This window comes from Panthera pardus, unplaced genomic scaffold (genome assembly GCF_024362965.1).
Source record: "Panthera pardus isolate Hobbes unplaced genomic scaffold, ASM2436296v1 HiC_scaffold_22, whole genome shotgun sequence".
NCBI lineage: Eukaryota > Metazoa > Chordata > Mammalia > Carnivora > Felidae > Panthera > Panthera pardus.
This window is the reverse complement of record NW_026526788.1, coordinates 71,236,470-71,264,266: the sequence shown is the minus strand read 5'-3', so window position 1 is coordinate 71,264,266 and position 27,797 is coordinate 71,236,470. Positions and strand designations below refer to the sequence as shown.

General features: G+C 34.9%; 1 protein-coding gene across 1 annotated transcript in view; it reads right to left on the bottom strand.

Annotated features, from left to right (window-relative positions):
* ATRNL1 (attractin like 1) overlaps positions 1 to 27,797 on the bottom strand; it is a 764,129-nt gene that overhangs the window by 689,916 nt on the left and 46,416 nt on the right. The window contains exons 6-8 of the mRNA XM_019459544.2: positions 16,376 to 16,550; positions 11,904 to 11,991; positions 5,992 to 6,247 (exon numbers count right to left, since the gene is read on the bottom strand). Coding sequence (XP_019315089.2) covers positions 5,992 to 6,247; positions 11,904 to 11,991; positions 16,376 to 16,550 — 519 coding nt within the window. The remainder of the gene's footprint in view (positions 1 to 5,991; positions 6,248 to 11,903; positions 11,992 to 16,375; positions 16,551 to 27,797) is intronic.

The window sequence follows — 27,797 nt, the reverse complement described above, 5'->3', positions numbered from 1 at the left end:
CCTGGATAACTCGGTCAGTTAAGCATCCAACTTCAGCTCAGATCATGATCTCACAGTTCATAGGTTCGAGCCCTGCATCAGGTTCTGTGCTGACAGCTCAGAGCCTGGAGCCTGCTTCAGATTCTGTGTCTTTCTCTCTCTCTCTCTGCCCCTCTCAAAAACAAATAAATTTAAAAAAAAAAATTTAGGGGCACCTAGGTGGCTCAGTCAGTTAAGCGTCCAACTTCAGCTCAGGCCATGATCTCGTGGTTCGTGAGTTCAAGCCCCACATCAGGCTCTGTGCTGACAGCTCGGAGCCTGAAGCCTGCTTCAGATTCTGTGTCTCCCTCTCTCTCTGCCCCTCCCCCACTCACATTCTGTCTCTGTCTCTGTCTCTCTCTCTCTCAAAAATAAATAAACATTAAAAATTTTTTTAATTTAAAGAGAGTATATTTCTGAGCAAATTTTTATCTAGCAAAATACCCTCTTTTTGGTAATTACTCTGCTTAATGTCAGCTTTGTTTTCAGTTACCCTCACCACAATGCTGGTTAAAGAGATAGTCCCATCTTTAACACAAACATATTTTTTTCCTTGGTTTTCTAGAAGCTTTAAATTTGTAAGGAGAGTCAGAGAAAATCCAACCTACATTTGGGTGCCTGATGCCATTAAAATCAGTCGGGAAAACAGAGCCTAAACTGACATCACAGTAGTAGTAATTCCCACTTAAGATCTGAAAAAAACAAAAATAAAAATAAAAATTCTCTCTGTGGAAATAAGTATTCACTTATAACTAAGATGATGAATTATCCCATTACTTATGTTCAAAGTAGCCATACTTTAATACAGTATCACTCCCTAAAGTAGCACTTTTCTATGACATATAGAACAATTATTCTAACATCTTTAAACTAAACTTACCCATTGTTTTTATATTCTTTTATTTGTAAGTACTTTTCAAAGTGAAAGTACTTAGATTATTTTTTGGTGCCACATACTTTCAATAAGTGATGAATTCAAAATGCATAGGGTAAAGTAATACATTAATTTTATTGTTATTATTAAGATATAATTTTTACAGAAAAGTTGGTGAGTTTTACTTTGTACTTAATTCACAGAACTGCTCATAATTCATCTATTATTCTTATAATACTCATAAATCATGTATTCCTCCCATATCCATCTTATACTATATTTATAAGTGTGCCTGACAGGTAATGCAATTAATAAAACAAAAATCAAACCAAAAGTACCCTGTGGAAAAATTTACTTATAAACAGTATTTTTGTTATAGACTAAACCAAAAGAACCCTAATAGTTAAAATTTTACCAAAACTACAAGTGAAATTTTTAATCAAACTCTTCCAAATGAAAACAAAAACCTACCAGCCAATGAATTTATCCATTAACAACCTATATCAACATTTACCACACACAGAAGATTAGAATAAATCTGACGTGCCTTCTTACTTATCTCCCTGGAAAGTATAATCACCACTATGTCTCATAGCTGAATGAATTTATTGTTAAATAAGGGGAAGTATGAAAAAAATAATGTATTCTATGAACTGCAAAGTATACTCAGTAGGGAGGCAGAGTACGGAAGACATGTACCAACTGGGTAACCTAGAAATTTGGTTTTAATGGCTGATACTAAAGGTAAGCCCAGGTAATTACCGAATCAGAGCTTCTACATAAAATCAGGGTTATATCCTCAATGAAAAGAGATCTTTCAGATCTCTGAAAGAGAGATTTAAAGAAAAGTTGACAGGGGCACCCAGGAGGCTCATTTGGCTCATTAAGCATCCAGCTCTTGACTTTGGCTCAGGTCCTGATCTCACAGTTCATGAGTTCGAGCCCCGCATCGGGCTCTGAGCTGACAGTGCAGAACCTGTAGGAATTCTCTCTCTCTTTCTGCCCCTCCCCTACTTGTGTGCTCTGTCTCTATCTCTCTCAAAATAAATAAACTAAAAAAAAAAAGTTTTTAATTAAAAAAATTAATTTAAAAAAGTGGGATTTTTAAAAATGTTTTTATTTATTTTTGAGATAGACAGAGCGTGAGTGGGGGAGGAGGAGAGAGAGGGAGACATAGAATCCAAAGCAAGGTCCAGGCTCTGAGCTGTCAGCACAGAGCCCAACACAGGGCTCGAACCTGCAAACCATGAGATCATGACCTGAGCCGAAGTCGGACGCTTAACTGACTGAGCCACCCAGGTGCCCCAAAGAAGTGTTTTTTTTTTTTTAAATCTGCTCTGCAGAGGCAGCCAGAATATGTCTATTTCAGCCTTGATTCTATGTGAAAAATAAAAACAGCTTCCCTTGGACACTTTTGGTCCTAAACTAGACATCGTGTCACTCTGGGCATGAATTCACCCTACACATAAGGTCCCAAAAAAAATGCATGCCAAAATTTTAATTTAATTTGGACCAAGGTCAATAGGTCCCCAGAAGCACACATTCTCTCTAGAGCAGGGGTGGGCAATCTAAGACCCAAGGGAGCCCAATCTGGAACAAAGTCATGCTCCTTTGTGTATGTATTGTCTGTGGCTGCTTTCATGCTTTAACAGAATTGCCTAGTTGTGATAAAGACCATATGGCCCACAAGCCTAAAATATTTACTATCTGGCCCTTTACAGAAAAGACTAAGACCCTAGTATAAAATACTGATAATAAGGTCAAATGTATTTAAAACAAAACAAGATGAATTAAAACAGTGGAAAACAGTAGCCTGTAAACCGGAGGTTGATGAAAGGGTAAAAGTACTGGTTAACTTCAGATTCATTTTTTAAAACTTTAAAAATCAAAACCTCTGGATCAAGTAGAAGTACAGTGATAGTTTAATTCTGAAACTTCCCATTATCCTCAGAGAAGGCGTATAAAAAAATAAGGAAAACATGAAAGTGAAAGAAAAAGAAAATTAAAAATCCAGAGAAACCATGAATGAAAGAAAGAAAACTACAAATCAGGTGTGAATATGCAAAAAGCAAGTGAAACCAAGAGAGTCACACGGAAGAGGTCACACGCATGCAGAAGAGAAACACAGGGTGTGGACGAAGCCTACTGGTGGCAGACCTCGAAAATCACCACGCTCCTTCCCACCAAAAATTGCCTTGACTCTCCCTAAACATAAAAAGAGCCATAACTAAAAACAAGAACAGAGTGACACAAAATGTACAAAAACCAGATGGAATCACAAAGCAAAATCCAACTTTTTCTCGTACACAAGAGATACATTTAAAACAAAGTGGTTCTGAAAGGTTGACAAGAATGAAAGGAAGGGCAAAAGTTTACCAGGAAAAGGCTAAAGCCCTTCCCACAAAAAACAAGAGCCATGAAATTAATATCACACAAGGTAGAAACCAAGTCAAAAACAGTAAACAAGCGATTTATAATATTACAAGATACAACTTGCAACTTTCATAAAGCATAAATTCCAGAATATACAAGGATAAATAGGCAAAAATAAACTAACATTTTTAGACTTTAATTCAATTTTCAGAGCATGACAGATAAAGTACAAAAAAAAAAAAGGAAGGAAGGAATCTAAGTTCCAAACATATAAATGATATAGATTAGATACAGATATAGATATATCAAATGCCATACCTTGATATTATAAGATTTACCTCCTTTTCAAGTGCCTATAAAATTTGAAAACTAGCCCACAAAAAAAATCTCAATAGATTACAAAAAGTAGAAACAACACTTAACAACATTCCCTGAATACCATAATGAAACCAAAAGTTAATAACAAAATCAAAAACCAAAACAAGCTTTCTGCATAGAAAATTTGTAACTCTTGCTTAAACAACTCTTAGGCTCCTCTAAAAAATGCAATGATAGCACATCCGTTTCAATGCCACCATGAGCTGTTATGGCAATAATGTGTTACACAGCAGTTTATTCAATGCAGCATTGCTTATTAACCATTACACTCCAAAATGTTCCCATCAGCAGACATTCTCTTTAGATTTCGCCTATTTTCACAGTAAAATAAGAAGTAAAGTCATCAGCTGAGGCTAATCATGGAGAAGGGAGTGACTGGAAGTTTGAAGAGAGGGAAATGTATGACATAGTCAACTTGGAGAGTTGGAGGAGAGACTGATTATGAACTTAAAGCTGGCTAATGTTAGAAGTACAGGTAAGAGAGTGATAGTGAAAATCTGATAGGTTTGATGGACTAAAGGCTCTATTAAGGCTGGAGAACTGTCAGACTTTGGGTACTAGAAGGAGTAAGCTGGAAAGACCAGTGGCATTTTAGAGGAAGATATCTAAAATGGAAATTATGGGATTCACTGAGGTATAGGTCAAGAGTACGACAAAGGGAGAGTGTGACTCAACCAGGATGGAAAACAAGATTTCTGAAAGACAGATTTAAAAAAAAAAAAAAAAAGTTGACAGGGGCACCCAGGAGGCTCATTTGGCTCATTAAGCATCCGGCTCTTGACTTTGGCTCAGGTCCTGATCTCACAGTTCATCAGTTCGAGCCCCGCATCGGGCTCTGAGCTGACAGTGTGGAACCTGCTAGGAATTCTCTGTCTCTGTCTCTCTCCATCTCTTTCTGCCCCTCCCCTACTTGTGTGCTCTGTCTCTATCTCTCTCAAAATAAATAAATAAACTAAAAAAATTTTTTAATTAATTAATTAAAAAATTATTTTTAAAACTGAGAGTCTAAGTATTAGAAGTATTTAAGTGGATACTGAAATCAGAAAAATATTTGGCTAGGGGCGCCTGAGTGGCTCAGTCAGTTAAGCATTCCACTTCGGCTCAGGTCATGATCTCACAGTTCATTAGTTCGAGCCCTGCATTGGAGCCTGCTTCAGATTCTGTTTCTCCCCTCTGCCCCTCTCCCACGCGCTCTCTCTCTCTCTCTCTCCTCTCAAAAATAAATAAAAACATTAAAAAATTTTAAAATAAAAAGAAAATTATTTGGCTAATGTATGCAGGACATAATGATAATGAGCCACAAGCTGTATTTTTTGAGGAATACAACACAGTGATCTGAGGAGTGAACAGAGTGAAGAAGAAGTAACAGGTGGCACAGTCTGATGCGAAGCTGAGTGGTTTAGAAGAGGAAGGACTTTAAAGAGAGTAAAATGGCACCAAGGAGTAAGAAGGATACATAATCATTCTCCACCCAACTGCAGTGGGGGACATATAAACAGACCACCTGAGAAAGGACTGCAGGGGGAGAGACATGAGTATTTGCAAAGGGAGGCTTCTTCTGAGCACATTAAGGGCTCTCTTGTTGATTTGCAAGCGAGATTTCTCATTAACATTACACAAGGACTCTAAATAGTTGGATATAGTTGTCTATAGACAAAAGAGCCAAAAACTTGAGTTCATAATACTGACCAGAGCTAGAAATGGAATATGTTCTTCAAACAGGGATCATAAAGTATTTGTAGGCAATTTTTTTAATCTTATAAGAGTCTGAAAATGTCACAGAGAATTCAAAAAAATAATAAAGTACCAGAAAAACAAAGGAGAGTACAAAAAGTCATATGTAGATCACTTCAGTCACCTTCACCTACCAGATAATGATCTCTTATAAAAGCCAACAGATTATCCTCGGGAAGCTTACTTTAAAAGAATAATACACAGATAGAGATATTGCAGTAAGATTAGAAACAGAACTCTGAAAAATAAAAATCCTGAAATCATGGACTGCATAGTAAAGAGACTAGGTTAGTTTTAGTTCTTACTCATAAGTAAAATCCAAAGAAATAGCACCATCTGTTGGAACTTCTCATATTTATAAATATTCTCAATTCTTGAAAAATGAGGGACTGGTATGTAACATTTCTCCACTTTAGGCTAAGAAGATAAATATTAAAAAACCAAAGCTAACACAAAATGAAAAGGTTTATATTAAAAAGTTTTCAATCTTAGCTAATAATTCTGATTTCAAATAACTCACTATTTGGCTAAATTCATATGAAGATTTTATTAAAGATAAAAATATTGCCAACTAATAAAGAAAAGTATATAGTTGCATTTTCAAAGTAACTCACAGATATGGTATTCCTGTATGCTGCTTGTATAACCATATATTGCAGAATATCCAAATATTACGATCATGACAACATCTCTAGTATCCAGCTCCATAATGTGAGCTGAATGTCCCTCCACAGCGTACTGCTGACCATGTCCAAGAACAGTAGGGGTTTTTGTACTCCATGACTGACTATGTATGTTAAAAACCCATAATTCATCTGTGACATTGCCATCATTTGTTTCAATTCTGCCTCCATACATAAAGATGTTTTCCTGTAAATTAAAAAAACATGTATTAATAAACAAAATAATCATACCTCAGCAATATATATTAATTAAAAATAAAGGCTCAACTTAAACTTTAGTAATCCTAACTCACAACACGTATAAAGTACAGTTCTTATTTATAAAAAGTCAAATGAGAATCAATGTTTTTATTTACAAGAAGAAGGGGCAATGCTTTTACTTACAAGAAGAAGGGGGAAAAAAACCTACATTTTCAAAAAGTTACCTTAAGATACTTTATTTAAAACAGCTATATTATATAGTTAAATTAACCATGTATAATTATCTTAGTTGTTGAGTCCCTAGTTCTTCAAATTTTACCATCTATGTGTATTGCTTTGTGCTACTGTCATTCACTGTTGTCATCAAGTACTGTCCAAAAAGGAAGATCACACTATGATCTGGTAGGTCCACTATGTGGAGCCCATTACTGTTACTTCTCATGGCTATGGACAGATACTTTATAGCACTTATAAATTATACAAATAAATTCAACCACCTATGATTGAAACGAGTGACACACAAATGATATACAACATTACTATTTCCATAACCTAGGAACATAAAGGAATTTCATCAACCTAATAAAGAGCATCTAAGAAAAACACACAGCTAATATTAATACTTAATGGTGAAAGACTGATGCTTTCCCACTAAGGTCAGGAACAAGACAAAGATGCCCAATTTGCCACTTATATTCAACACTGCAGTGGAGGTATTAGCCAAAGCAAAGAAACAAAAAAAATGAACAAAGGCATCCACATTGGAAAAGAAGTAAAATATTTCTGTTCATACATTATATGAATTTGTATACAGACAATCCTAATAAATAAAAAATAATAATTAGAAAAAAATGTGAGAGCTAATAAATGAATTCAGTAACACTGCAGAATACAAAATCAACGTACAAAAAAAAATCTATTATATTTATATACGCTTTAAATGAACAATCCAGGGGCGCCTGGGTGGCTCGGTCGGTTAAGCAACCAACTTCAGCTCAGGTCATTATGTCACAGTTTACAAGTTCAAGCCCTGGTTGGGCTCTGTGCGGACAGCTCAGAGCCTGGAGCCTGCTTCAGTTTCTGTGTCTCCCTCTCTCTGTGTTCCCCCTCCCCCCACTCATGTTCTGTCTCTCTCTCAAAAATAAAAAAAAATAAAAAAAAATAAAAAAACATTAAAAATATTTTTTTAAAAATTGTGATTGATAAAAATTTGTCTTAGTAAATAAATCATAAACATTTTTAAAAAATGAACAATCCAGAACTGAAACTATGTAAACAATTCCATTTACAAAAGCATCAAAAAGAAAATACTTAGAAATAAATTTAACAAAAGAAATTACAAACTTATTTTTACAGATTTTATCTTGAAGTAATCTCTATACCCAGTGTGGGGCTCGAACTCACAACCCGAAGATCAAGAGTCACACACTCCACTGACTGAGCCAGGCAGGCACCTTAAAAGAAATTACAAATTTAAACTCTGAGGGGCGCCTGAGTAGCTCAGTTGGTTGAGTGACCGACTTTGGCTCAGGTCATGATCTCACGGGTCCGTGAGTTTGAGCCCCACGTTGGGCTCTGTGCTGCCAGCTCGGAGCCTGGAGCCTGCTTCTGATTCTGTGTCTCCCTCTCTCTCTGTCCCTCCCCAACGCATGCTCTCTCTCTGTCTCAGAAAATAAACATTAAAAAAAAATTGTTTTTAAAAAGAAAACAAACAAATTTAAACTCTGAAAGCTACAAAGCATTGTTGAAAATAATCTTTAAAGATCTAAATGAATGGGAAGATATCTCATGTTCATAGATCAAAAACTTAATGTAGTTAAGATGGCAATCTACACATTCAGTGCAATCTTTACCGAAATCCTGGAGGGCTTCTTTGTAGAAACTGACAAGTTGATTCCAAAAGTCACATGCAATTGCAAAGAACCCAAAATATCCAAACAATCTTAAAAAAGAAGGGGTGCCTCGGTTAAGCGTCTGACTTCAGCTCAGGTCATGATCTCACAGCTAGTGGGTTCAAGCCCCGCACCAGGCTCTGAGCTGTCAGCATTTCCCTCTCTCTCTGATCCTGTCTCTCCCTCTCTCTCTCTCTCTCTACTCCTCCCCTACTTGCACTGTCTCTCAAAAAATGAATAAACGTTAGAAAAAAAAACTTTTTTAAAGAATATAATTGGAGGACTCACACTTTTTGATTTCAAAACTTACTATGAAGGAAAAGTAATCAAGACAGTATGCTACAGGCATAAAGTCAGGCATATAAGTCAATAGAAATGAGAGTCCAGAAATAAATCCATACATCTAAAGTCAAGTGATGCTTGGCAAGAGGGCCAATACCATTCAGGGAGAAAGAATAGCCTCTTCAACAAATGGTATAAAGAGAAATAGTCAACATGAAAAAGAGTGAACTTGAACCCTTACTGCATACCATGTACAAAACCTAACTCAAAATGGATCAAAAAAAAAAAAAAAAAGACACAAATGTAAGCGCCAAACCATAAAACTCTTGAAAGAAACATGAGGTAAATCTTCATAACCTTGGATTTGGTAAATGGATTCTTAAATATAACAACAAAACACAAGCAACCAAAGTTAAACAATAATAAATTGGATTTCATAAAAATTAAAAAACTTTTAGGTTTCAAAAGACACTGCTCACAAAGGAAAAATATCTGCAAATGATGTATCTGATAAGGAACTTGCACCTAGAATATATAAATAACTCTCACTTCTCAATAATAAAAAAACAAATAACGCAATTAAAAATGGGCAAAGGACCTGAATATACATTTCTCCACAGACCACACAAATAGGCAATAAGCACACGAAAAGATGACCCACATCATTAGTCAACAGAGAAACAGAAATCAAAACAAAACGAGACACCACTTCACAATGACGAGGATGGCCATGATCAAAATGGTATCAAATAACCAGAGTTAGCAAGGATGTGGAATAACTGGAACCTTCATATATGGCTAGTAGAAACGTAAAATGATACAGCCACGTTGGAAAACAGTTTGGCAATTCCTCAAAAAATTAAATAGAGAGTTATTATTTGGCCCAGCAATTCCCAAGCCTATGTATATACCCAAGAGAAATACAAGCATATGTCCACACAAAAACTTATCCACGACTATTCACAGCAGCATTATCATAACAGCCACACGAGGTGAAAACAACCCAAATGCCCATCAATTGATAAATGAAAAACCCAAATGTAGTATACTCATAAAACAGAATATTATTTAGCCATAAAAATGAAATATGGATACGTGCTACAACATGCTTGTCATAAACCACATAGTATACAATTTCATTTATACGCAATGTCCAGAACACAGAAACTTATAGAGACAGGAAGTAAATTCATGATTGCTTAAAGCTGGGAAGATGAGGAGCTTTGGGGTGATAGCTAAAGATTACAAGTTTCTTTGTAAGGTAATGAAAATGTTCTAAAACAGAAGATACAATTTTGCAATTTTATGCATATCTGCAAAAGATTGTTGTGTAACTCTGAATAGACTAAAAACCATTCAACTATATACTTTAGATGAGCGAACTGTATGGTATATCAATTATATCTCAAAAGCTGTTACCGAAAATATGAAATAAATCAAAAACTAAAATTAAAAAACAAAATTAAAAGAAAAAAGCATTTATATTACACACATATATACACTTAGTTTTTATTTTATTTTTAAAACATGCACATGCAAAAAAAAAAAAAAGTAGCAGTTTATTCTTTACATTGCTTCTGTAAATTTCCTTAACTAAGCACAGAAAATAGGTCAGTTCTCATTTGAAAGTCCTAGTCACACACCACAAAATACATAAATCTTTTTTTGTTCAAAACAAAAACCAGTTAAGTAGCCTATCATTTTAATCATACTAAATTCATGAATTACACGAATACATAAAATAACTGAGTCCAATGCAATCCCTATCAAAATCTCAATGACATTTTTGGAGAAACAGAATAATCTAAAAATTCATACGGAATCTTAAGTGACCCTGAAGAAGCAAAACAAACATGCAAAACAAGACCAAACGTGGAGGTCTCATACTTCCTCATTTCAAAACTTACTACAAAACTACAGTAGTTAAAATAATGTAATATTGGCAAAAACACAGACACAAATCAAAAGAATAGAGAGGCCAAAAATACACCCTTGCACATATGATGAAATGATTGTCAACAAAGGTAGGTGCCAAGACCATTCAGTGAGGAAAAGATAGTCAGTCTTTTTAACAAATGGAGCTGGGAAAACAGAATATTTACATACAAAAGAATGAAAGTGAACTCTTACCTAACGCTACAAACAACTCAAAATCGATTAAAGACCTAAATATAAAAACTAAAACTTTAGAAACTCTTAAAAGATAACATAGGGAAAAGTCTTCCTGACATTGGATTTGACAACGATTTCTTGGATATGACACCAAAAGCCCAGAGAACAAAAGAAATAGATTGAAACTGAACTATGCTAAATTAATTGAACTATGCTAAAATTAAAAACTTTTGTGTATCAAAGAACATACCAACAAAATGAAAAGACTGCCCACAGAATGGGAGAAAATATTTGCAAATCATTGCTCTGAGGAAGGAGTTAATATCTAGGATATATAAAGAACACCTACAGCAACACTTCACACTTTGATGACTACTATCAAAAAAACAAAACAAAACAAATAGCAAGTGTGACAAGGATGTGGAGGAAATAGAATCCTGTGCACTGCTGGTGAAAATGTAAAGTGGTGAAGCTGCTATGGAAAACAATATGGCAATTTCCTCAAAAAATTTAAAATACAATTATAATATAGTTCAACTCCTCTTCTGGCTATCTACCAAAAGAATTTAAAGCAGGAACTTAAACAGACAGTTATACATCCATGTTCACAGCAGCACTGTTCACGAGAGGCAAAAAGGTGAAAGCAACCTAAGGGTCTATCAATGGATGAATGGATAAACAAAATGTGGTACATCCATGCAATGGAATATTATTTAGGCTTAAAAAAGAAGGATATTCTAACAAATACTACATGGATGAACCTTGAGGACATTATGCTAAGTGAAATAAGCCAGTCAAAAGACAAACACTGTATGATTCCACTTACATGAGGTACCTAGAATAGTCAAATTCACAAAGACAAAAGATAGAACAGTGGTTGCCAAGGGCTGGGGAAGAAGGAGATGGGGAGTAACTATTTAATGAGTATTATAGTATCAGTTTTGCAAGATGAAAAAAGGTCTGGAAATAACGGTGATAATGATTGTACGACAATTTAAACGTACTTAATACCACCGAAACATTTTTAAATGGTTAAAATGGTAAATTTTATATTATGTGTACTTTACTACAATTTTTAAAAAGTGATTAACTTGATGACTAGGTATAAAGCAACATACAAAAACTCAACCTTCATTTCTTCTCATGTTTAATAAAGAATTGTACTAAAATCTATTTTTTTACTAAAATACTATATGAGTTTGAGACGTTGCAAGTTACTGTGATCCACCATCTATTGTTCTCATTAAGTATTTGAAGTAAACGTGAGATTTAGTAGTTTTTTTCTCTAAGGTGAACTCTAAAAACAAAACAAAACAAAAAAAGGAATGATTAGAATTTAAAAAGCAGGATCCTTACCTGATGTAAAGCAAGAGAGTGTCCATATCTCTGGAGAGGACCCCTTGACAGACTTCCTACATTCCATATACTACTTTCTAAATTGTAACTAAAAGTGAAAAAAGAAAATTATTTTATAAGCTAAGATTCATTTCTGGTTTTTTAATTTGCATATGTTTTTCTCACTTATATTCAAGTATTCATTAAATTCAAAAACAATTATAACTAATAAACTTATAATTTCATGTACCATATTAGAAATTTTTAATAAAGACTCATTCAAGATATACATATGGTAAATTAGAATTCAATCACCTAAATGTGTAATATACATTAACTTGACTAAGCTATTTATTACTGGAATTAATTTGTTCAGTTACCTTTAACAGTTTCAACCGATTAGCCTAAACAATAAGTGAGCTATTCTGCATTTTTAATTTGTTTTTAAAGCCAGCTTTTTCTTTTGAAAATAAAAGAAAATTCTCTCCATATATACAATGGCCATTTGCTTTATTCCTTTTTATTCTTTTACACACTCTAAGCTTAGCATTATATAAATTAATTAAGAAGTATTATTTCTATGCCAAAAATAACTTGTTCACAGATCACTTTTTGAAATATAATGAATCTAGTAAGATAGAAGCTTCTCTAAAAATAAGGTACTTATTGGATTACAGGATACAAAAAGAAAATTAATTATTTATGCTACTGGTCTAAAAATATAGATATGAAAAGAGACGTTCCAAACTATGAATCTTAAATACTTATCTAACAGAACTCCAGTTGTCATCACCATGCTTTACACTCCTATTTCCTCAATTTGCCAAAACGTAAAAAACAAAGCACCCAGCTAAGAAGTGACTAGAACAATGTTTAAGAAGCTCCCTGTCAATTATTATTTCCCCTCTTCTCTGTCTTCCTTCAACTCATCAGAAAAGGTAAGGGAGCTCCCTTCACAAAAAAAAAAAAAAAAAAAAAAAGTCAACCAAAAATTGTCTTCAGGATTATGTTTAACTTATATCCTACCTTGGAGTTATAAAACACATGTGTATGGCATGAATGAGGAAATCAATCAGAACATATCTTCCACAGACTCATACCTACACCCACCTACCTACCATATCTGTTCCCAACACACTTGTTTTCCACTAAGTGACCATAAATTAGGGCTCAGCAAACTATTTAGATGAAGGGCCAGATGGTAAATATTTTAGGCTTTGTGTACCCCACTACATTCGTCTTCATTTCTTTTCTATAGCTCCTTACAAATGCAAAAACTATTGTTAGCATCTAGGGCCTAGGCCCCTACTTGGCAGCCGGCTGGTACCTGCTATCAACAAACTAAATTTGTGTTTCTGGGGCACTAGATCCCACAACACTCTAGTAGTTCTCCCATCTCTTTCCTATATCACCACTTTCTGGTCTTACTAGATAATTCCCATCAATATAAAAACATGGTGTTACTTTTCCCCACTTATAAAAAAAATTTTTTCTCTTGAAAAGAGAAAAGAGAAAGACTACCCTGTCAGGCTATCACTCCATTTCTTTACTGCCCCATTTCTTCCTTGTCCCTCCCTACACCTCTCTCTACTCTCTCTTCAACTAACTCCAATCAAGCTTTTAAAAACACTGCTCCAGCAAAACCGTTTTTGTTAAAATCAACTTCCTCATGCCAAATCCCTGCCCACTTCTCAGTCTTCCATTTTCCTGGACCCAGTTAATCATTAGCATTTGACACTGCCAATCAAACCTTCCTCTTCATCTACTGTCTTCAAAGACATCACACCGTTGGTTTTCCTACCTCACTGGCCACTCGTTTCAGTCTCCTCTGATGGTTTCTCCTCTTTTCCCCTGACCTCCTAGTGATATGGTGCCTCAGGCTCAGTTCTTGGTCCTCTTCTCCACCTAAAATTCATTCCCTTGATGATTTCATCCTAACTCAAGCTCCGTTCCTACTCTTCCTCCCAATCCCAGTATATTCATGACTAGACACAGTGACTCTTAAATATAAGTCAAAGCATGCTCATACATTCCCATGACTCCCCAAAAGATCTACAATACCCTACATAATCTCTCCCCCCCCTCCATTATCCCTGTAATTTCATGCTTCCCTCTCATGCACTCGGTGCAAGTCAAATGGGCCTCCTTGCTGCTGCTTGAACTAAGTAGCTCCCACATTAAGGCTTTTGTCTGGCTCTTTCCCTGCCTCCAGATAACTGCACTGACAATGCCTAACCTCCTTCAAGTCTGTTCAATTATCACCTTTCCCGTGATGCCTACCTTGACAACTACATTTATAACTGTAGCTCTCTCCTCTTAGGCACTCGTGATTTGCTTATCCTATTTATCTTGCTATCTCTATATATGTGCATACATATAATTTACTTACAGTGTACTTACCTATTATGGTAATTATATATTTTTTCTACTTGCTTGTCATTCCTCACTAACTCCATAAAGATAAGGACATTTATTACGTCCACTGATTTGTCCCAAGTATCAAGCAAAGAGTAAATATTAAAAAGTTTGCTATGCCCATAAATACATGTCAATTCTCACAAATGTCAATGTATATACATTCTATAAAACATTCTAATTTAATACACTAATACAGAACTTTTATATTACTGAACAATTTCATCTTAAAATGTAACATCTATATCTCAATTAAATTCTACAGGAGATAAATCGACTTACGACTGACATTATCACTTCTAAAAACTTACCTACCTACCTACTTACAACTGACATTATCACTTCAAAAATTTACCTACCTACTCCCCTACTTTTTTATAAGTGGGGAAAAATCCTTACCTACAATTGAACTACATTCAGAATAATAAAAATATTCTCAAACTTATGAAAACAGTGATAAGGTCACTTCTAATCTAACACCTCACAGCTTAGTACAAAACTAAACACTGTAAGCAAAAGAGCCAGGTTACAGACAAAATAAAAAGTTAAACTATCTGATTCAAATGGGAAATATGTAAGTTTAGGAGAGTGTCAAGTAATATTCATCACCTAACTTTAAATATGCTATTAAACTTGTACAGAACACAAACTCTTAAGATTCCGATGTTTCCTTGACAATTATACTCTGTGTTCACAACTCTCCTTTGCAAATATCACAATTTAATTCAAAGTTTTAGTTTATTTTCATAGGCTTTTTATTTTCATTGATCATAGTTAATTTACTCCTCGTTTCCACATTTAAATCTTACTATTTCTTCAGGTTCTTTGCATATCTTAACAACTCATTTAATCCCCCAACTCTCCTTCAATTCTTTCTATAATATTTTATCCTTCACATATTGTGATACATAATTCTAATTCTTCACTTAAATATTTACCTATAACTCTTCCTTTCTTTTCTCTCCAGAATTTACTTTATGTTATACTTTAATTTCAATCATAGTCAATTATAGTTTTAAAGCAGTGTCCTCCTAAACTCAGACTTTTTTATAACCCCCAAATTAACAAGGTTAATATTTTCAGTGCCTAGGGCTGCCAGATAAAATATAGGATGCTCAGTTAAATCTGAATTTCAGATAAGCAACCAACAATTTTTTAGTATGACTCATGCAATATTTGGGACAAAAACAAAAATACATATTTTAAAAATTATATATATATATATATTGCATATTGCAAAGGGCCCACATATAATAACAAATTATTCATTGTTTATCTGAAATTCAAGTTTAACTAGGTGTCCTGTATATTTCTCTGCTGAATCTGGCAACCCAACTGGGTACACACTACTATGCTATACTGTCCAAGGTCATTTTGATTGACTGGTTGATGCCCAAGTTGTACCAGTTATAACTAGTACAAGTATCACCCTTGAAAACATTGATAATCAAATTATTCTATTTCCTCTTTTATTCTATTAATAGATGGTCAATAAAATATAATCACCAGCTGAAAAAAATCAGATAAACCTGCCATCATGTGATTCCTCTCATATCATCTAATCATGCAGAGGATAATCTCTATTGAGCCAACAGTAAATGAATGATATATTTTATAATACTGGCACTGTTTTTCCCAAAAGCTTCTAAGGTAAATGCAAAGTAAAAGTTCAGGTAAATTAAAATTTACAGAACAAACTGAAAGCATTTTTATACAAGCAATTACGCTTCATTCTCAAAAAATAAAAGGTGACAGGATTCATAATATCTAATACAGGCATGGTCCCCTACTTATTTGAAGTTAATATTTTCATACTCAGAATTTGCTAAAAGGACTCTCTAGAGAGGTAATGAAATTTCAATACAAATAATTAACTATATGCACAATGGCAAATAATTAACTATGGATATATTGAGTTCATATATTCTCAAATCAGTCCCATGTAGCAAACAGATACTAGCACTAATATGACCACTTATAAATTTGGACAGCAATAAAATATTTAGGATAGGCCTTATTACCAAAAAGAACTGGCTTAAAAAAAAACAGATTATGAACATTTGAAAAAAAAAACTTACTTCAGGACCATTTGAAAAGAACTGTAGTTAAAAGTATATCCACCAATCACCCACATAAATTTCCCATATAAAACTGCTTTATGGGAAGCCCGACCTACAGAAGGACTGAAGGGTTTAACATTTGGTAGAATCCAGTAAGATTCAGTAGAAGGAACATTCAAAGAACAATCAGGACCTATTAAAAAAAATCAAACACAATGCATTAAACAAAGACCTTAGATTATAGAAACAAAATATATGGATTAAGAGAATTTAAGAAATCAATGCTCATGATACTGATAAATATAATGTGCATGACAAATGGTCTGAAATATAAGTTACAGGAAAAATTCTAACAGCAAATGTAATGCCTACAGGTGAAAAAAATTCACATACCAGACATACATACCATAGCCTAAAAGAATGATTTAAATACTATAAAATCTCATATTTACTTTATTTTTGCTAGTAGAATATTAGACTGCAAAACAATGTACTCAAATCCCAGTTTGGTCACTGACTGCAAGTGTGACCTTGGACAGGTCTGTTTACCTCTCCTGTCATCAATCCTTCATCTATAAAGATGAAACAGAAATAACAGTCTATTCCCTAAAGGTTATTATACATATCTAATTTTTTAAAAGACTGTAGAAATGAAAGCATTTATAATGTGTAAACCATTAGACAAATATAAAAATAAAAATTATATTTTCTTTGTATTTTTATTAAGAACAACCAAAATTTGTATCAGGGAGACTTAATGTCCTCAAACAGAAAAAAATATTATGCATAGTAAAGTAAAAACTATTAATAAATGCAGGGTAAATTAAATACTTTAAGTTGAAAATACTGCCTTTACCTATCCATATTCATGATATTACTCATGAGTCTTAATTTCTTCATCTGTAAAATGTAGACTAGCCTAGATCAGGTTTCCCAAACTTAAGTAATGGAAGGAATGCTCTTAAAGGAAATATATTTTCACCAAACTTAGAGGAGTTCATAAATCATTTTAATTCTAATGAAACTAAAATACACTCAAACAAAACTAGATATAAACTCTATTTGAAGTTCTTTTGTAAATATAAAAACAAGAAAAATTTATAAATTATATACAAAAAAATTTATAAAACCAATAAAATTTATGTCTACCTAATAAGATGGGTGACATTGTTTTGCTCAAAGTAAATCATCGGTCCCAAGTTGAAAACGATATAATTATAGCACCTTTTTAAAAAAATATTTATTTTTAAGAGAGCACAAGCGGGGGAGATACAGAGAGATGGGAGACAGAGGGTCCTCCGAAACAGACTGTACTGACAGCGGAGAGCACAACATGGGGTTCAAACTCATGAACCATGAGATCATGACCTGAGCTGAAGTCAGACACTCAACTGACAGAGCCACCCAGGCGCCCCTATTACAGTACCTTTTTAACATAACTTTAGCATACCTGTATTATTTTGACATAATTCTCCCATCACTTTTTTTCCTTTACCTTTTGTAAATCTTAAGTTCATACAATATGGCATTTTATCATGGTCACAAAAGCATCAAAACCCTTCAGCGATATTCTTTTTAGCCTATAATAAGTGATACTACTTCGTCCCAATCAGTAGTCCACAGGAATGCTGACACTGCAATCAAGTGACATTTTTACTCAATTATGAGATCAATCTCTTGCCTTAAATTTGTTAATACCAAAAAGTTTTAGGTTATCTTGAACCACAAATTTTTTAAACTTCCAAACAGAACCTAATTTGAGAAACATTAGCCTATACAGTTTCCTATTTGTGCACTCACCCCATGCATTCATTTATTCATCTTCAAAGCCCTTTTCATTTTTTAAGATTTTGGTTTTTGTTTTTATTTATTTATTTTGGGAAAGAGAGAACACGTGAGAGGGGCAGAAACAGAGAGAGGGAAAGAGAAAGAATCCCAAGCAGGCTCCACACTGTCAGTGCAGAGCCCCATGCAGGGGTCAAACTCATGAACTGTGAAATCATGACCTGAGCCCAAACCAAGAATTAGAAGCTTAACCAACTGAGCCACTCCAGCACCCCTCATCTTCAAAGTACTTTTCAATGCTCACGTGCTAGGAGTGTATTTTTCAGGTACAAACTAAGTAGCAGTCTAGATTATCTCTTTGATAATGACATAATCTTTTAATGAGATACAGAAAACGTTACTATTTCTGAGTGCAAAGACCATGAACTATTCCTTGGTAATTCAAGAAATTTAAGGAACACACTGCCGTCAAAAACATTTTTTAAGTCCAATTCTAAATCACTTAGAATTCATTTAATTCAGGTTGGCAAACAACAACCTGTGAGCAAAATCCAGGCCCATACTGTTTTTGCAAATAAAGTTTTATTAGAACATATCATGCTCAGGGCTCCTGCATGGCTCAGCTGGTTGGGCGACCGACTCTTGATAGCAGCTGAGGTCATGTTCTCACACCGTCTGGGTCCGTGTGTATAAGCCCGGCATCAGGCTCCGCACTGACAGCACACAGCCTGTTTGAGATTCTCTCTCCTTCTCTCTCTGTCCCTCCCCGACCCACTCTCTCTCTCAAAAAAATAAATGAACTTAGAAAAAAAAAAAAAAAAAGAACATAGCATGCTCATCCATTTAAGTGTCATCTATGACGGCTTTTGCACTAGTAAAGTTGAGTACTTACAACACAGATCACGTGGCCTGCAAAGCTAAAAACTGCAGAAAAGGTTGCCAGTCTCTAATGAGATCATATGGACATTATATATCAATAATGTATCCACTGGTACGAATTTTTACATCTTGTTTTCTCAAAAAGGAAACATAATTTTTTAAAAATCACGTAAGTCAGAAATAATAAAGCAAATAGGGTAAAATGTTAACAATAGATGAATTTGGGAAAAGGGCACTTGGACACTTTTTTGTATTATTCTTATTCTTGCAACTTTTCCATAAATTTGAAATTCTCTCTAGTATATGTGCTGCCGAAGCGAGCACAAAATTCTTTCTAAATAAAAACTTAAAAACAGTCTCTACCACCTAAAGGCACAGAGTTGGGAGCAGCAAATAATACCCAGGTATTACTTGGCAAAGGTTCTGATAAAGAATAACAGCAGGTAAAATTCTTAAGAGAGTCAGGAATACATTTAAAGCAATCATATGTTTATGAAAACTGCACTAAAGCAAAATATTTCAGAGCAGGTTTGTGGCAGGCTGACTAATGGCCCCTAAAGATATCGAGGTCCTAATCACTGGAACCACTGGAATGTTCCCTTATCTGGCAAAAGGGACTTGGAAGATATGATTAAATTAGGAATCTTGAGCTAGGTAGTTTGTCCTGGATTATCTAAGCAGGCTCTAAATATAATCACAAGTGTCCTTACAAGATAGAAGCTCTGAATACAGAAGAAGAAAGCAATGTGACCACTGAAGCCAGAAGCTGTGCTGCAAGCTCTGAAGATGGAGGAAGGGAGCTGGAAAAGTCAAGGAAACAGACTTTTTCCTAGAGCCTCTAGGAGGCATGTGACCCTGTCAACGCAGAGACTTTAGCCCAGTGAAACTGATTCCAGGCTTCTTACCTCAGAACGGCAAGAGATTAGTAAGTGTGCATTATTTTAAGACATGAGGTTTATGGTAATTTGTTACAGCTCGTACATGAAACTAATACCAATAACTTTATTTATTTATTTATTTATTTATTTATTTATTTATTTACTTTAGAAAAGAGTTTTTAATTTTACTCAGTTATCTAAAATATCTGATTTTCTACACAAAATAGCAGTCAAAATTCTTCCTATCTTTGTTACTACCATATCTTATGTACCTTCTAGCAATTATTGGAAGTAATGGCCCATAGCCAAATTCTATTGATTATTTTGATCTAAATTAGTAAGCTTATAAATAGAATGAGATTTATGAATATGGCTTAAAAGTTTAAGGAAGTTAGATGTCTTAATTTGTAGCTTTCTGCATTCGATAGTAAAATGATTTAAAATGTAAATTTATAAAATGAATACTAATTTAAAACACAAATAACTATGAAGAAACACAAATAACAACTTTATACACACAAACGGCTTCAGCATCCATTAAAAATCTAATGGTGATATTTACAATTTAAGGCCCTCCAAGACTCCCTTTTTTATAAAAATATATCCATGAAAAATTCTCTATCTACCACTTCCTAACGTGATCCCTTATGCAGCCTCACTGCATCAACTCTCCCTGCCTAACCCGTCTCTATCAATATGGGAATCTCCTTGAGGTAAACACATCTCAGCTGTCTTGAAAAGAAAGTAATAAACTAATTCACATTACAGTAGGGATTTTATAAAGATTTAATATGCTACCACTCCTCCAGGTTATATGTCATTTAATAATCCATAGAGCATAAATGAATTTCTAATGCTGTAACTTTAGGCATCAGTAGCAGGCTGCTGAGTGATTTTTGAGGGGGAAAGGCTATTCTGTAATCATAGGGGGTAGAATCCCTATCTCTGATCTCTCCCAAATGTGTATCTCCAGCCCCACAATTTCGTCTTGAATCCCAGACTCTAAGGCAAACTCCCTCCATGACATCTTCACTTGGATGTCTAATAATCATCTCAAATTTAACATGTCCACAATTCATTCTTCCCTCTCAAATCGGCTCCTTCACCAGTGTTTTACCATCTTAGTAAACGGCACTCCCACTTACGGCCCTGCTCAGGGCAAACACCATGGAGCTATTCTTGAGTTCTCTCTTCCCCCCACACTCCATATCCATCCATTGACAAATCCTGGACTGACTTCACCAGGTGTGCAGGTGTACAGCCTTTCCAATTAGTATAATATGGAGATGCTTCAATCTAAGTAGATGCTGCCTCAAGTACCCAGCCTTCCCTTCGCGTTCCCCTAGCCCCTGTGCTGAGATGATCAACACTTCTCTACTTAACAACTAAAGGAATGATGCTTGGCTCAGCATGGCTCATCCAGGATCTTGCTTCAGACCCAAAAGCAATACCATTTTGACTGGCTGGTGACTAAGTGTCTGTACACCTTACCCGTTATAAATGTCTTTAAATTCTGTCACCCCGCCTACAGACCAACTACCAATTCCTTCATTTACAACTACCGCCCTAGTCCGAGCCCCCGTGTACTCACCTGGACTATTTGGAACAGCAGTCTCCAAATCGGTCTCCTTATTTCCATTCTGGTTCCCTTCCTACACATTCAACTCTCCACAGCACAACCAGAATGATTAAAATATAAATCCACTTCTATCATTTTCCTACTCAAAATCCTTCAATGGTTTCCCATCATACTTCAAATAAAATAAAAGTCCCTAACATGGCCTACAACCCCTATATGACTGGCCTCAGTATACACTTACTGAATGAATGAATGAAAATAACCTAAGAGCTAAAAAAAAAAAAGATTAAAAGCATGAGCTATGGGGCACCTGGGTGGCTCAGTGGGTTAAGCATCCAACTCTCGGTTTCGGCTTAGGTCATCCTCTCGCAATTCATGGGTTCAAGCCTCATATCAAGCTCCACATTGTCAGTGCCTGTATGGGATTCTCTCCCACTCCCTTTCTCTTTGCCACTCCCCTGCTCTCTCTCTCAAAATAAACTGAAAATATTAAAAATAAAAAAAAAAGCATGAGCTATGAAGTAAAACTTAGCTTTCCAACTTATTAGGTATGAAACCCTGGACAAGTTACTTAACTTCTTCAAGCTTCAGTTTAACCAGGGAGACTATACCTGAAAGAGCCTGGGTTTCTGAGACGATAAAGAGAGATTATACTTGATATTCAATAGTACACTAGAAGCATCCCAATAGCAATCCTATTCTTAAGTCAATCCCCTCATTCTATTAAGAAAACTAAGTATAATTCAGGCAAATCAAGTTAATGAAGCCTAGTGTTGTTAGATACTATAAATATATGTGTCAAAAAAAGGAAAATTACAAGTAAAAAGTCCCTATAATCCCAAGTAAATCAAACAGAGAAATAATTACAAAAACAAAACCTAGAATGAAGAACTACAAGGTTTTTAAAGTTTTTCCAAAGTATTCCATACTACCAAATTATATTCTTTCTTCCTTTCCAAAGTATTTGAATTATTTTGCACTGGAAAACTTTTTCTAAAGGAATCTATCTCTGATTTTATACTGGAAACCAATACAAAAAATATATATTTGTTTTACACAAATGAATTTTATAAAATAACTTTGTTTCCACAAAGAAAGATAAAATTTTAAAGTCTTCAGGTGCATGAAACAGCAACTCCCCAAAGATCACCCAAATTTATGAACAGAATTATATACTATTTTTGACATTACTAGAAAACCTGTAATTATTATGTACAAAGATTCAGAGAGAAAAACATATAACAGTAAAATTTACCTCCCCCGGTAAGGAGGGAGATGAGTTGTTCCTTACTGATTAATAACTTAATAGCAGTCTTTGATTTCTAAAAACAAGAATTACTTTGAGTAGAGATTCTCTATATCATTTAAGTCCAGAAAGGAAACGAAAAAGTCATAAAGTAAGGGATTTTCAGGGGAAAAAGTAGTCTTGCTCTAGAATTTTGGGCTTCTTCTTGATATACTTTTAGCTCATACTTTTAACTCATATTTAATCTAAGCCATCATGAAAAAAACATTTTACCATTAAGGCGATACATATTTAAAGGGCCAAATTATATTTCTTTTCTTTTTTCAGTTCTCAATTTAAAACATTAAATAAATGCTGCTAACTTTGAACTATATCAAATGCAGATTAAGCCAAATTTCTATCAATAACTATACTGCAAATACCACTTATGGCATTTTAAATAAAGCTAATAATAGAAATATTGTATACAAACATATATAATGCCCTTTAAAAGTATGTCTAGTGTAGTATATCAACTAGATTTCTTTAGTTATAAGCCAAAGAAACTAGTGTTGGCTAGCTTAAGGAAAATGGGAATTACTGGAGAAATTCAGAAAATTTCAAAATGAAGCTAAAAAATCAAGTTTAGAATAGGCAGGTATCTGGATTTATCATCCCATGAAGACTATTCTCACTAAATGAAAGGCAATTTCTCAAAAAGAAACTGGATTGCTAATAGAAAAGGGAAAATATGCTGAGAATGGAGATTTTAAGAGAGGTGTATGTAACTTACTGTAATCATTCCAGAAATAATTTTATGACTTAGTATGTGTACTGAATCTGAAGTTTCTCCAACAAAAGGCAAAACAAGATAACAGTGCAAGAGTCCAATCTTCCAACATCACTGAAAAATCTGATTTTGTTTCAGTACACCAAGTATTCTAAACATTTTCTAGACCCATAAAACCAATCTCCAAAGGCCAGGCATGAATTTTAGGGCATTTTAAATGTCTACAAGCTGTTCTGACAATATTTTAATTTTGTAGGACAATTAATCATGTGAGTGGTAATCATTACATTACTGTGGTTCCAAGAATATCTGGTTCTCACAATTTAGGTCAATGATGCTATTATAATATAGAAAGGAACCGTCCTGTTAACAAAGAACAGTGAGGGGCGGGGCGGGGGAGAGGGGAAAATGGGAGATGTGCATTGAGGAGGGCACTTACTGGGATGAGCACAGGGTGTTGTATGTAAGCGATGAATCACGGGAATCTACCCCCAAAACCAAGAGCACACTGTATACACTGTATATTAGCCAACTTGACAATAAGTTATATTTAAAAATGAATAAATAAATAAAAATTAAAATTAAAAAAACAAAGAACAGTAGTTTCCAACTTATTTATTATTTTGAGTTGTGGAAGGCCTAAAACAAAGTTTTACAGACTTTGGTTCTGAGCAGTTGAAAATGACTAATACAGAATTAGCTAGCATTGAAAACAGGACTTGTTTATTCTACTTGTCTAAGTCACAGACAATAACATAAGTGGATGTAAGTTTTTCAACATCAGGTAAACTTCTATAAGGCAGAAACCTATATGTTTAGCACAGAATATCCCATGAACTGTGTTGTGACTCATAGCTCAGTCTGTTCTATTCTCTTTCATACTCATCTTCCTGGTGATCTCATCTGATTTCATGGCTTTAAGTATCATCAGTAGTTTCCAATTTACTATTTTAAGCCCCAAATTTATAGCTACAGTACAGACCTCCTCCCCAAACCCCAACTGCCTCTTCAACATCTTCCCATAGATGCCTAAAAGACACCTCAAACTCCACATACGAAATCAAACTAATTTTCCTCCTAAAATCTTCTTCATATCAGTTGATGACAACTCCACCTTACTCTACGGTCAAAAAAATCTTAAAGTCACTCTGACTCTTTTCATTCTTTTACCCCCTCCCATATCCAATTCATCAGCAAATCTTATTAACCCTGCTTTAAAATTACATTCAGTATTCATGCCATTCTTATCCCCTCCACTGCCTGCCCCCAGTACTGTCACCTGAGGGCAGGTGCATCACCTGGGGGCATCTATATTATAATTATAATAGTAACCTATTAACTGGTACTCTGCTTCCAGTCTATTCTCAATTAGAAGTCAAGTTATATCAATCTTCTCAAAATTCTTCAGTGGCTGGCTCCCCATTTCACTTAAGGTAAAAGTCAAAATCCTTACAATGCCTCTCAACGCTAAGACATAGCTGATCTGGCTCCATTCTTCACATATCTCCATCACTCCAACAACCTTTGAGCCCCATATCCCCAAGTCACCTCCCTTTGTTCTGTAATTTCTCTAAGCTCATATCTGACTGATCTCTCCCTCAGTAATTCAATTCCAGGCACACCGGCCTTTTTGCTGGTCCTCAAACCCAATGAGCATGTTAAGTTAGAAACTTAGTGCCTTTGTACTGACTACTCCCTCTGACTGGAATGTTCTTCTAAATATCTATGTAGCTAATTCCCTCATTTTAATCAAGTCTTTGCTCAAATGTGACCTTCTCAGTAAAGCCTAACCTGACCACTCTACTTTAAATTGTAATTCCCATTCCAAAACCAGAGACCCCACTAAAAAGAACTACAGACCAATTTCCCTGATGAACATGGATGCAAAAATCCTCAACAAGATATTAGCCAACCGGATCCAATAATACATTAAAAAAATTATTCACCACGAGCAAGTGGGATTTATACCTGGGAGGCAGGGCTGGTTCAATATCCGCAAAACAATTAATGTGATTGAACACATCAATAAAAGAAAGGACAAGAACGATAGGATCATCTCAACAGATGCAGAGAAAGCATCGGACAAAATACAGCATCCTTTCTTGATAAAAACCCTCAAGAAAGTAGGGATAGAAGGAGCATAACTTGAGATCATAAAAGCCATGTATGAACAACCCAACGCTAATATCATCCTCAATGGGGAAAAACTGAGAGCTTTCCCCCTAAGGTCAGGAACAAGACAGGGATGTCCACTCTCACCACTATTATTCTACACAGTATTGGAAGTCTTAGCCTCTGCAATCAGACAACACAAAAAAAATAAAAGGCATCCAAATCGGCCAGGAGGAGGTCAAACTTTCACTCTTCGCAGATGACACGATACTCTATATGGAAAACCCAAAAGATTCCACCAAAAAACTGCTAGAACTGATTCGTGAATTCAGCAAAGTTGCAGGATATAAAATCAACGCACAGAAATCAGTTGCATTCCTATACACCAACAATGAAGCGTCAAAAAGAGAAATCAAGGAATCAATCCCATTTACAGTTGCACCAAAAACCACAAAATACCTAGGAATAAATCTAACCAAAGAGGTGAAAAATCTACATGCTGAAAACTATAGAAAGCTTATGAAAGAAATTGAAGAAGACACAAAAAAATGGAAAAAGATTCCATGCTCTTGGATAGGAAGAACAAATATTGTTAAAATGTCGGTACTACCCAAAGCAATCTACATATTCAATGAGACCCCTATCAAAATAACACCAACATTCTTCACAGAGCTAGAACAAATAATCCTAAAATTTGTATGGAACCAGAAAAGACCCCGAACAGCCAGAGCAATCTTGAAAAAGAAAACCAAAGCTGGAGGCATCACAATCCCGGACTTCAAGCTATACTACAAAGCTGTAATCATCAAGACAATATGGTACTGGCACAAGAACAGACACTCAGATCAATGGAACAGAATAGAGAACCTAGAAATGGACCCACAAACATATGCCCAATTAATCTTTGACAAAGCAGGAAAGAATATTCAATGGAATAAAGACAGTCTCTTCAGCAAGTGGTACTGGGAAAACTGGACAGCAACATGCAGAAGAATGAACCTGGACCACTTTCTTACACCGCACACAAAAATAAACTCAAAATGGATGAAAGACCTAAATGTAAGACAAGAGCCATCAAAATCCTCGAGGAGAAAGCAGGCAGGCAAAAACCTCTTTGATCTTGCCTGCAGCAACTTCTTACTCAACTGGGACCTAATCAAAATAAAAAGCTTCTGCACAGCAAAGGAAACAATCAGCAAAACTAAAAGGCAACTGACAGAATGGGAGAAGATATTTGCAAACAACATATCAGATAAAGGGTTAGTATCCAAAATCTATAAAGAACTTATCAAACTCAACACCCAAAAAAACAAATAATCCAGTGAAGAAATGGGCAAAAGACATGAATAGACACTTCTCCGAAGAAGACATCCAGATGGCCAACCGACACATGAAAAAATGTTCAACATCACTCATCATCAGGGAAATACAAATCAAAACCACAATGAGATACCACCTTACACCTGTCAGAATGGCTAACATTAACAACTCAGGCAACAACAGATGTTGGCGAGGATGCGGAGAAAGAGGATCTCTTTTGCATTGTTGGTGGGAATGCAAGCTGGTGCAGCCACTCTGGATCACTCTGTGATCTGTCTCTCCTAGCTTGAAATGTCAGCTCCACAAGGATCCTTGTCTTCTTTGTTCCACGACGTATCCTTAAGACATAGAATAGTGCCTAGCACTTAGAAGCTCAAAAAAAATTTGTTACATAAACGAATCAGTTAATAAATCTTGTTATATATATATTCTCAGTGCTACCTTTGCTTTTATTGACTTGCAAAAAATAGAATCTGTTGATTTTGCAAGTGGGAAGAATGAACTAAAAGAATTTAATCTAGTACACTATCACTAAAGTTAAATAAAGTAGAGAGATCTTGTTTATTATTATTAAATTTAAAGGCAAATGTAAGCTATCCTGTGAATTTCTTCAAGGTGCAACCTATACTTTCATATTACTCATATACTATCCTAAAGTAACTGAGCATATCCTAGTATGTTACATGACTAACCCAGAAAAAAAAACCTCCACAATAAAATGTTCATGAGTTTAAAATATTTTATATTTTTCTAAAACAAAATTATCAAATTTTTACAAGTTGAACAAAGCCATGTAGTTTAAGTGTATGTTCTGGTAGTCAATACCGCCACCCACTGGCAAATGCTAAAATCTAAAGCCAAAGGATTGCAGT